The sequence below is a fragment of the Sus scrofa genome, unplaced genomic scaffold (genome assembly GCF_000003025.6).
Source record: "Sus scrofa isolate TJ Tabasco breed Duroc unplaced genomic scaffold, Sscrofa11.1 Contig2471, whole genome shotgun sequence".
In the NCBI taxonomy this organism is placed as follows: domain Eukaryota; kingdom Metazoa; phylum Chordata; class Mammalia; order Artiodactyla; family Suidae; genus Sus; species Sus scrofa.
In genome coordinates this window covers 2,229,787-2,242,404 of record NW_018085100.1, presented here as the reverse complement: position 1 = coordinate 2,242,404, position 12,618 = coordinate 2,229,787, and the positions used below count along the sequence as shown (strand labels likewise).

Below are 12,618 nucleotides of genomic sequence, written 5' to 3'. Positions count from 1 at the left end.
TTTATTTTCTGTTCCTTATGTGACATTTATGCTGTAGTATGCTGCCCTCTTTTCCTGTTTCCTCACTTAATGCGTTGCTCACAGGATGATGGATATTGGTGATATCTTGGTAGGGTGTGATGTGTGAATAAAGCAAGGAGGATTTACGGTCCTTTAGGAAAAGTATATTATCCCATCTGTTCATCTGCTGAGCTGAACGATTTGCTAAATGCTTTATGTGTCTGATGCTCTTTCCATTATCTCATTGAATGCTTACAGTATCTCTTTGAAATAAATATTGTTTTTCTTATTCATCTGTGAAAGGCACATGAAAGCTCGGGATGTGCTGAGGGTGAGCAAGATAAAGACATCACCCTGGTCTTCATGGAGCTTGCAGTTTAGTGGGGATTGACGTGAAACAAACAAAACAAAACAAAAACCCTAGGTGGGGTTAATGGTATCATTGGGCAAATGCAGAATACAATGCAAACAAGTAGCATAGACTTCATTCTGAGGAAGGGGTTCCTAGAGTGAGTGACAAATGGTTCTAGATAAATTGTTCCACGTGGGAAATCCTGGAGGCTCAGGAGTGGAGATGCCTTGTCATTGGAATAAAGAGTCCAAAGGTGGAGTTCCCGCTGTGGCTCAGTGGGTTAAGAATCTCACTGCAGTGGCTCAGGTTGCTATGAAAGTGTGGGTTTGATCCCTGGCTGGGCACAGTGGGTTAAAAGATCTGGCATTGCCAAAACTGCAGTGTGGCTGGGATTCAGTCCCTGGACTGAGAACTTCCCTATACCACTGGTGCTGCCAAAAAGGGGGAAAAAAAAAAAAAAACAACTACCACCACCATGGCAAAAGACAAACAAAACAAGAGTCCGAAGGCCAGAAGAGTAGTTTGGGACAGTTTAGTAAGTGGTCTTGCAAGCATGGTTAAGAAGTGTGGCTTTGATTCAGAGAGCAATGAGAGCCCCCATAGGCTTTTAAGCAGCCAAATACAATAATCAGGTCTTAGTTCCAAGCAGTAATTAATTTGATCAGAACACAAAATTAGTAAAAACAATGAAACTCGAGATGGATATGCTGACTCAGAGGCCATTGCCTTCATTCCGAGCCAGAAGTGACAGTTGGGATGCAGGTGGGGGAGGCGAGGTGGCAAAGGAGTGGGCACAGCAGGGTAGTAGTTAGAAGGCGGCATCACCACGGAGAGAGGACTGGCCAAGTGCAGGGGTAAGAGGGTGCAGATGCTCTGGGAGTGCCCATCTCTGGGAAAAGCGAGAACTACCTGCGTTTAGTCAGGGATAAGGTCAAAGAATGGCTGGAGACGAGGTCTCAGAGAAGCAGAAGGAGGACCTCTGAGAGGCCATGTCCCATGTCACCGAGGACCGAGTAGAGCAAGAAGAGCAAGCTGTCCACATCCAGGCACAAACATGGCCAAACCTCTCCTAAAACCAGATCCGTTGAGTGACGTCTTTCATCTTTCCTCACACAGGTTGTAAATTCTAGAGTGAGGTTAGAGCCCAGGATGTGTGACTCTAACTTTTACTTTTTTTAATAGACTGTTTTTTGGGGGGAGCAGTTTTGGATTTACAGGAAAATTGTGCCAAAAATATAGAGAATTTCTATATGCCCTTCTCCCCCACCCAGTTTCCCTATTGTTAACCTCTTGCATTAATATGGTACATTTTTAATGCAATCGATGAGCAATTACTGACATTATTTTTACTTAAATTTCATAGTTTACATTAGGGGTCCACTCTGTGTTGTACATTCTGTGGGTTTTGACAGATGTAGAAGTATCATTTTGTTTATGTAGTGTGATATTTGCCGAACTCCTTAGAGTTGTAAATTTGTGTCTTTCACAAAATCGGGAAGTTCCTGGCTGTCATTTATTTTCTGCTCTAATTTCTCTTTTTCTTTCTTCCTGGAAAGCTAGTTACCTTACTTGAGATGTTTTCATATTTGTTCCCAAAGTCCCTGGACTCTGTTTTTTTCTCCATCTGTTTTTTCTTTGTTTTTCAAATTGGATAAATTCTATTGATCTGTGATCAGGTTCACGGACTCTTCCCTCTGTCTTTTCCATTTTATTTCAAAGTCCATCCAGTGAATATTTTGGGGGTAATTTAGTCTTTTTATTCAATTATTAAAATATTTTCAATTGCTCTACTAATCTTCCCTCCATGTATTTGTTATAAGCATATTTTCCTTTACCTCACTGGTCACAGATATAGCAGTTCTTTTAATCCTTGTCTGATAATTTTAACATCTAGATCATCTGAAGGCCAGCAGCTATGGGATATTATTTTGTTTGTTTCTTAGGAAAATAGGTCACACTTTTCTGGCACTTCATATATTCAGCAGTTTTGCATTATATTCTGGTTGTCATGCTTTGTTGTGAAACCTTGGATTCTCTTGCATTCATTCCTCCAAGAGTATTGATGTTCTTGTTTTAGCAAGCGGTTAAACATTAAAAATGCAGTTTTGCATTTTGAGTTTGAGTCAACTCAAAATGCAAACTGGACCACCCTTGCAGTTGGCAGAGGTTCAAATCTTAGTTCAGATTGCTTTTTTTCTGCCCCATGAAAGCAAGGTTCAGGGATCAGCCAGTGTTGTGTAAATCTGTACACAAAATATGCTGTTTCTCTTCTCTTCCTCTCCCCATTCTGGGATTTCCCACTCTACCAGAATAATGTTTAACCAAATACTTGGGCACCCTGTGAGCCAGTCAAGTTGATACATAAAATAAACTATCTCACCATTTTAGGCTTGTTTTTTATGTGTTGGAAGACATACATTGTTCCCTGAAAGAATTTTGGTTTACTCTTCGTTAACTTTTGTACAACTTAAAGTTACACACCACTGACAACACTTTCTTCTTTTTGCGCAAAATATCCCCTCAGATCTACCTGTATTTTTTAATCCTCCTTTTCCCTAAAACTTACGTCAATTAAAATGTCCTCCGGTGATGAAAATGCTGTATATTCTGTATCTCCACTATCGAATATAACTTTGAATTTACCACATGTGGCTTTGATATGTAGCTAATGTGATAAACGAAATGAATTCTTTAATTAATTTTATTAAATTTAAGTCCTAACAGTCACATGTGGCTAGCGGTTATTCTGTGGACAATGGCACAATAAAACCTGTTTTTGCTTTCTTTTAAAAAATGTATTCGCTATAGGCATTTGGAAAATAGACATTTGATAGAAAGTCTGTTCAGGACTTCTGCCCTTTTGTTATTCAGGTTGCGTCTTTTAAAATATTGGGTTAAATGAGCTGCTTTTATAGCTTGGATATTAGCCCTTATTGGTCATATCAATTGCAAATACTTTCTGCCATTTCTGTAGGTTGTCTTCAGTTCATTGATGGTTTCCTTTGCTGTGTAAAAGCTTTTAACTTTAATTAGGTCCTATTTGTTTATTTTTGCTTTTCTTTCCTTTGCTTTAGGAAATGGATCCAAAGAAAAATGTAGCTATGATTTATGTCAAAGAGTGTTTTACCTATGTTTTCTTCTAGGAGTGTAAATAGTTTCTGGTTTTTGAATTAGGTCTTTAATCCATTTTGAGCTTACTTTTGTATGTGTGTTAAAGAGTGTTCTAATTTCATTCTTTTACATGTAGCTGTCCAGTTTTCTTGGCACCACTTATTGAAGAGGCTGCTTTTTCTCCATTGCAATCTTGCTTCCTTTGTTGTAGATTAATTGACCATAAAATATGTGGATTTTTTTCAGGGCTGTCTATTCTGTTCCATTGATCTGTATGTCTGCTTTTGTGCCAGTATCATTCTGTTTTGATTATTGTAACTTTGCAGTGTAGTCTGAAGTAAGGGAGCTTGATTCTTCCAGCTTTGTTCTTTCTCAAGATTATTTTGGCTATTCAGGGTCTTTTGTGTTTCCATACAAAATTTAAAATTATTCTTTCTAGTTCTGTGAAAAATACTCTTGGTATTTTGATAGGGATCGCATTGAATCCGTAGATTGCTTTGGGCAGTATGGTCATTTTACAATACTAATTTTTCCAATCTAAGAACACAGTGTAGCTTTCTATCCATTTGTGTCCTCTTCAGTTTTATTCATCAGTGTTTTATAGTTTTCCAAATATAGGTCTTTTACCTCCTGAAATAGGTTTATTCTTAAGTATTTTATTATTTTTGATGTGATGGCAAATAGGACTATTTTCTTAATTTCTCTTTCTGGTAGTTTGTTGTTAGTGTATAGCAAAGCAACGGATTTTCGTATATTAATTTTGTATCCTGCAACTTTACTGAATTCATTGATGAGCTCAGGTAGTTTTCTCATGGTGTCTTTAGGAATTTTTAGATATATTTTTGTGTCATCTGCAAAAAGTGACAGTTTTACTTCTTAGATGACATGCAAATGGCTAACAGTTACACAAAAAGATATTCAACATTGCTAATCATTGGGGAAATGCAAATTAAAATCACAGTGAGATATCACTTCACTCCTCTCAGAATGGCTATCATAGAAAACAAAAAAACAAAAAAAACCCTCACAAATAATAAGTGTTGGTGAGGACCCAGAGGAAAAGGAAAACTTGAATACTGTTGGTGAGACTGTCAATTGGTGCAGCTACTGTGGACAGCAGTATGGAAGGTTCTAAGAACAATTAAAAACAGAACTACCACATGACCCAGCACTTCCACTCCTGGATACATATCTGAAAAAAAACAAAAGTGCTAATTCAAAAAGATACACATACCTCAGTGTTCATAGCAACATTATTTATAATTGCCAAGATATGGAGGCAACCTACTTGTCTATGAACAGATAAATAAATAAAGAAGTGTACATACACACAATGGATACTACTTGGTCATAAAAAATAATGAAATTTTGGCACTTGCAAAAACATAGACTTGAAGGTATTATGCTAAGTGAAATAAGTCAGACAGAGAAAGACAAATACTATATGGAATCTGAAAATGTACAACAAACTACATAATATAACAAAAAAGAAAGAGACTCACATTTATTGAGAACAAATTAGTGGTTACCACTTGGGAGAGAGATGGAGGAAGGGGCAATACTGGGGTAGGGGATTAAGAGATACAAACTATTATGTATAAAATAAGCTATAAGGATGTATTGTACAACACAGGGGATGTAGCTAGTGTTTTGTAATAGTTTAAGTAGAATATAACCTTTAAAATTAGTGAAACAGTATATTGTATACCTGCAATGTTGTATATAAACTATACTTCAATAGAAAGTAAATAAATAAAATAAAACACATTAGTTAACTGGGTGGCGTATTTCCCGAATGCAATTGGCCCTTTGTAAACAGGGTTTTGCATCCTTGGATTCAACCAACTGTGGATCACACGTGCTTGAAAAAAATTCCAGAAAGTTCCAAAAAACAGAACTTGAATTTACTGCCTGGTGGCAACTTTTAACGTAGTATTTACATTGTATTAACTATTTCGAGTAATCTAGAGATGATTCAAAGTATATGGAACAAGGTGCATATGTTATATATAAATATGCCCCTTTTATAAGGGACTTGATCATCTTAGTGTTTTGTTACCCACAGGGAGTCCCAGAAACTGAGGGCCAACTGTAATTTCCTTTGATTTATTTGGCTAATTAAGTAATGATTTATGGGATGACATTATGTGTAAAATTTCATGACAAGCATGATTTTCACTTTCCCCGTCTTAGAATCTTTAAAAAAAAACTTTTGTATTTTTTTATATCTGAAAGTTACTGATTTCTTCTAACACACACAACGTGTAAACACACACATAGTCAAAATCTTTTTACCTTTACTGTTAATAAAAAAGTAAAACAGGAGTTCCCATTGTGGAGCAGCAGAAACAAGTCTGAGTAGTATCCTGAGGATGTGGGTTCGATCTCTGGTGGCCTCGCTCAGTGGGTTAAGGATTTGGTGTTGCCATGAGCTGTGGTGTAGGTCACAGGCGTGGCTTGGATCTGCTGTTGCTGTGGCTGTGGCGAAGGCTGGCAGCTACAGGTCTGATTAGACTCCTAGCCTGGGAACTTCCGCATGCTGCGGGTGCGGCCCTGAAAAGTAAAAAAAAAAAAAAAAAGGAAACCAGTGTGTTCTCTTGCGAATGGTCACTGAATGTGTTATCAGCCTTTTACCAATCTAAGTATGTTGAAATTTTTATACTCCCGTATCTTTTCCATGGAAGCTGTTATCACAAACTATAAGTTGTGCTGCACTTCTGAAGGTTTCTGCCTCTCAAGTTGTTTCTGGGAAAATGATTTTTAAGCTTGACAAGAGACTTCCCTCTTAATCTCTGCTAAATGTCTTAATATTGAATTAGGTATTGTTGCTCTCTTTCATAAAAACAATAAGCATCCTTCAAAGTGAGGCCTCACAATGAACGATTTTGTATATTTAATTTTAAACGGCGGATGTGACCACTTAATACACTGATTTAAGGATGACTTTCACTTAATGTATTATAAAATTTTCAATTTTTTCATGATATTTCCACTTTTATTCTTTCAGGACCACCAAACAATCTTGAGAGCATGGGCTGTAAAAGATTTTGCTCCTAATTGCCCTTTGTACGTCCAGATCTTAAAGCCCGAAAACAAATTCCATATCAAATTCGCTGGTAAGTTTGGCCTCCAGTGAGATCCTTGAATTGCTTCGAATTCCCTTTGTGATGTAAGGGTCATGTCTCTGAAGTTCCTGGCAACTGGTTGTATTCACGTTTCTTTAGGAGGATTTCCTCTTTGTCTTCTAGTTGTTGTAAGAGAATGTGTTCACTTTAAAATATGAACCTTCATGATGGATCTTTCCTTTTCTTGTAATTTGGTGACTTTGGTAACTGAACTTACTGGATAACTTAAACTTTATTAGATTAGTTGTGTGCAGAATATAGACACAGATTTCAAATGTTGTATCTATTAACTTATGTTTACATATAGATAATACTTTGCTGTAGATTATTTTATATACATATAAACTTATCATGCAATGGAGTAATTTATTAGAATTATTCAAGTATTTTAAATAGATTTAATTTAGGGGTAGATTTTGAAAACAATTTGAGAAAAAGATACTTGTAAACTTTTCATCAAAGTGCTGCTATTAAAATAATTATTCACATGAGATTGTACTTTAAACTGTTTGAAAATTGAACAGTAAAATGATACTTTATTTTTTTCTTAAATGCTTCCATAGAAACTAATTCGGATCCAGTCAGTAGTTTATATGCAATTTTTTTTAAATACAAGGACCTTTTAAAAAAATTTTCCCCTTAATAGTCTAAAACTTCAAAAAGTCTTTAAAATATAAATCATTTTATGTGTTTGCAAAATTTATTTCCTGCATAAGATGTGTTCACATACCTTAAAATGCTTACCTATTATTATATGATACTTAGGTGAAAAATCATAAATACTAAGAAATTTTAAAGTAATAAGAGAACCAGGAAATTACTGCTCTTTGGTTTGCTCTGACTCTTTTATCTTTTAGCCTTGCTACTAATGACCTCACTTTTTTCTGAAAATGTGTGGGAAACAACTTAAAGCAATGACTCTTAACTTTGGTGGCATTTTAAAATCTGACTTGAAGATTTTTTCCCAAGAGATTCTGATTTAAATGGGTTTAGATGGCTTAAGTGTTTCTTTAAGCCTGTTTCTTAAACTGAAAATTAAAAGTAACAGTACCTCCTTTGTACAAATTTTTTTGAAATGAAGTAGAAAAATACATGTAAAGTATCCCATCTACTGCCGGTTACATTTGCAATTAACATTCAAGAAATGACAATTATTTATTTAAAAGACCTGTGTAACTAAGCTGCCTTATTTTTATCATTATTTACAAAAAGGAATATTTTTATAAAATTTTCACACCTGATAATGATTTGCTCTGATAAAATTTTTAGGAAGGTAGTAATGGACATTAGTCAAAGTTCTTAAAATATGAATTTAAATTTGAGTGCCACCATTTAAGGTTTAGCCTGGCAAATTGGTATTCTGGCCCCTATATTTTTCTCCTATTAAATGGCCATAATAATATGATGTCTCCATTCCACTGGTTAGAATTAGCAGTAAGGATTAAATAAATAATATCAAAACATATTAGGTGTTAAATAAATGGATACTTAATGCAAATCTTAAAACAATATGTAGCTTTGGAAGACAGTTTATACTTTTGAATTAGTTGTAAGTAAAATTCACAGCAGATTTTAGTTTTCCTCCTTCTTTAGCAAGCCATCAATGAGCTCACAGCGGATAGATCAAACTCACTGAAATAGTCCATTTTCACGAGCAAATATTACAAAGACTATTTGAGCTGATTCTTTTCACATTCTTATTTTGCTGTTATTTTGATAAACCCATTGAAGCAAATGGAGGATTTAAAAATTCTGTCCAATAGTTTATCTTAATATTTCTCATTTACAGCATCTGCTGAAATTCCTTTTAATAATGTCTGTATTCTTTTATGGCTGAGATTGCAGCATCTCAGAGGAACTCTTTTTATATTTGGAAAAGATGAAAGCACCCTGATTCCATTTAAATGCCATAAAAAGCAGTTTGGGGTGATGTATGAGACTCTCAAACCAATATAATATATTTTATATCTCAGCATGAGGTTAGAAAGATTATGGACTTAACCTTTCCAAAGGCACTGTATCAAACTGTCACTTAGTCGGTGTGGTTGGTTGTTAAAATAATGGCCTCCAATGTGCCATGCTCCCTGGGTTTGTGTCCTGTTGTGATTCCAAATTGCTTCTTCCATGAGGAGTTGGAATCTATTTCCCCATCCTTTGAATATGGATTGTTCTGTGACTTACTTTGACCAATAAACAGTGATAAAAGCTGCATTATGTGACCTCAGAAACTAAGCCTTAAAAGGCCATTCAGTCTCTCCTAACCTTTCACTGGAACACTGCCCAGAGACCGTAGGTGAAGAATCTGGATTTATCCTTCCCAAGGATGACAGATCACACAGAAGAGTTCCTATTGTGGCTCAGAGGTAACGAACCCAACTAGTATCCATAAGGATGTGGGTTCGATCCCTGGCCCCATACAGTGCGTTAAGGATCTGGCGTTACTGTGGCTGTGTTGTAGGCTGGCAGCTGTAGCTCTGCTCTTATTTGACCTCTAGCCTGGAAACTTCCATATGCAGCAGGTGCAGCCCTAAAAACAAACAAACAAACAAACAAATAAAAGAAAAAGGAAAATCACATGGAAAGTGAAGCTCATCCATCCCAGGCACCCCACTTCCCCATCTCCCAACTCTCCCATCAATGAACCCAAAAAAATCATGCCGACCCTCAGAATTCTGAGAAATGAAATGTTGACTGTTTCAAGTCAGTAATTTTTGAAGAAATTTGTTATGCATCAATAGATAACTACTAGTTTCCAATAAAATAAGAATTGCTTTAATCTTAAATTATATTTCAATGATGATATTCATTATATTTGTTTAATTTTTTTCATTTTAACCTTTTATTGAAGTATACTTGATTTACAGTGTTGTGATAATTTTGACTGCATAACGAAGTGATTCACTTATACATATACACACATCCATTCTTTTTCAGATTCCTTTCCCATATAGACTCTAACAGAATATTGGGTAGAGGTCTCGGGGCTACACAGCAGGTCCCAACTGACCAGTTATTTCATTATTCCGTGTACCACAGTGTGCATATGCCAGTCCCCAGCCCCCAGTCCATCCCCACCTCTTATTTACGAGGTCTCTGTCGATGGCCATCGGGTTGCTTCCAGGTCTTGGCTGTTGTAAATAGTGCTGCAGTGAACATAGAGGATCATGTATCTTTTCGATATACGGTTTTCTCTAGATAGTAGCCAAGGAGTGGGATTGTGGGATCATACGGTAATTCTATTTTTAGTTTTTTGAGGAACCTCCATGCTGTTTTCCATAGCAGTTGTACCAGTTTACAACCCCACCGACAGTGTAGGAGGAATCCCTTTTCTCTGCACCCTCTCCAGTATTTATTGTTTGTAGACTTTTTGATGATGGCCATTCTGGCTGGTGTAAGGTGGTACCTCATTGTAGTTTTGATTTGCATTTTTTTCTAATAATTAGGGGTGTTGAACATCTTTTCATGTGTTTTTTGGCCATTTGTAAGTCCTTTTCGGAGAAATGTCTGTTTAGATCCTCTGCCCATTTAATTTATTTATTTTTAATATTGAGCTATATGAGTTGTTTGTATATTTTGGAGATTAATCTTTTGTCAGTTGCTTCGTTTGCCTATATTTTCTCTCGTTATGTGAGTTGTCTCTTTGTTTTGTTTATGGTTCCCTTTACTGTGCAAAAACATTTATATTTAATTAGGTTTCATTTGTTTATTTTTGTTTTCATTTTCATTACTCTAGGATGTGGTTCTGAAAAGATATTGCTGTGGCTTATGTCAGAGAGTGTTCTGCCTATGTTTTTCTCTTAGAGTTTTATAGTATCCGGTCTTATATTCAGGTCTTTAATCCATTTTGAGTTTGTTTTCGTGTATGTTGTGAGAGGATGTTCTAATTTCATTCTTTTACATATAGCTCTCCAGCTTTTCCAGCGCCACTTATTAAAGGGACTTTCTTTTCTCCATTATGCATTCTTGCCTTCTTTGTCATAGATTGGTTGACCAATCGGTCTGAGGGGTAATGTTGATTATATTTTGATATTATATTCTCATGAGTGTTGAACAGCATGATTCCAGTTATCGCAAGATATAGAATAAGATATTTTTATTTCCATTTATTTAATTACCTTCTTTAATATAACCTAAATTGTGGAAATCCTACCATGATTATTATTGATATATTTTTTAAAAAGTAAATCCATGTTTTTAGATGATAAAAAAGAGAAACTTCAAAATTCAACTTATAAGTATAGAAAATATTAGAAAACTAAAACAGTGTATCAACCTAGCAACTATTACATCATACAGATCTACCGGTTAGATCATTTATGGGTCATTTGCTCCTGAACAAAATGACGGTTGGTATTCATTGAAGTAAATTATGGAATTGTTGCACCATTAGTGGAATAAATTATTTCCGGAGTATTTATCATACTTATTATAATTTAAGTATTCTTTTACACTTGGATCAGATTCACAGAAGAAAAGTCCACATGGACATGATTTCAGCAATAGAAAAAATATGCTCTTACTCATATAACCAGAAGAGGAAGTTAAGATAGGAAGCCTGACGTCAGAAAAAATAACATCCTCCACAAAATAATAGCTACAACAAAAGATTTCTCAATATAAGCCCAAGTACACTAATTGTCATGAGATTCAAGGAAAATAAAAATATACTTAACATTAAAATAATTTCATTATTTTAATCTCTACAGGTTTCCTAGAAGAAAATAAACTCAAATTGGTTCAAAGAAAAACAATGTTTGTTTTTTGTTTGTTTGTTTGTTTGTTTTGTCTTTTTTTTTTTTTGCTATTTCTTGGGCCGCTCCCGCGGCATATGGAGGTTCCCAGGCTAGGGGTCCAATCGGAGCTGTAGTCTCCGGCCAATGCCAGAGCCACAGCAACGCGAGATCCGAGCCGCGTCTGCAACCTACACCACAGCTCAGGGCAACGCCGGATCGTTAACCCACTGAACAAGGGCAGGGACCGAACCCGCAACCTCATGGTTCCTAGTCAGATTCGTTAACCACTGTGCCACGACGGGAACTCCGAAAAACAATGTTTAACTTCACCAGTGTGTCCTTGTTTATAATAAGTTTGTCAAAGTGAAGAAATATATAATACAAATTCTGGAATGAGATTGACCTCAGTCAGATCTTCGTTCGGCTACACAATAACTGCGTGATCTCAGGTTGTCAATCTCTCAAGCTTGAGTTCTTTAATATGGATAGTGCGGATAAAAGAGAAACTATCCCATAGGGTTGTTATGATTAAAGAAATATGCAAAGAACATCAGCCACTAGTAATGAGTACCCCTCAAATGAATGATTATCATGAATCTTGCCTGTCTCCTCTTCCTAACCACTCTGTATTATCTTTGTCTCCAGGAAAAGTAACTGAGGGCTTCCCATGAAACTTTACAAAGAGCTTATTTTAGACGTTCAAGGAGTACAGTTTCCAGAGAATTGAAATAGAAAGCTATCTCCCCAGATTATATATTATAGAGTTATAGCCTTGATACAAAATTCATTAAGCATAGTATGGGAAATTAGAATTCATGGCCAGTTTAATTGATTAACATAGTTGAAAAATTATAGAAAATTTATTAGCAAAACAAAGTAATGTATTTAAAAGCTTGTATCATCATCAAGTTGTAAGTATTCTAGAAATAGATCAGCACTTTAAAGGAGAAAATATTATCATTACTTTAATGGACACAAAAAAAGCATTTGAGAGAGAATTCAACAACCACTTAAAATTTAAAAAAAAAGGAAAAAGAAGTAAAAATGTTAGGAAGCTACAAGTCAGGAACTTCTTAACCTAACACAAGTTATCTACAAAATAATGGAGAGGAAAAAAAATATTTAATAATCCCATACTGAGAGTCTGTCTTTAAGATTAGGTACAAACAAGGGTGCCTACCAAAACCATTTTACTCACCATTGTTCTGGAAATCCTAAGATGTGCAGTAAGTCTAAAATAAAATAAAATAAAATAAATAAAATAAAGGAATAAGCATTGGAAAAAGAGAAAAAAAAT

The 12,618-nt window shown here is 35.4% G+C and overlaps 1 protein-coding gene across 19 annotated transcripts in view; it reads left to right on the top strand.

The window, feature by feature from the left end:
• The window catches only part of KCNT2 (potassium sodium-activated channel subfamily T member 2), a 339,487-nt gene that overhangs the window by 193,459 nt on the left and 133,410 nt on the right, over nucleotides 1–12,618 (top strand). For all 19 annotated transcript variants that reach the window (XR_002341192.1, XR_002341191.1, XM_021081854.1 and 16 more), the window contains one exon: nucleotides 6,471–6,579. Coding sequence is in view for 17 of the 19 variants with exons in the window: in XM_021081854.1 (XP_020937513.1) it covers nucleotides 6,471–6,579 (109 nt within the window). In the remaining 2 variants the exon portion in view is untranslated. The remainder of the gene's footprint in view (nucleotides 1–6,470; nucleotides 6,580–12,618) is intronic.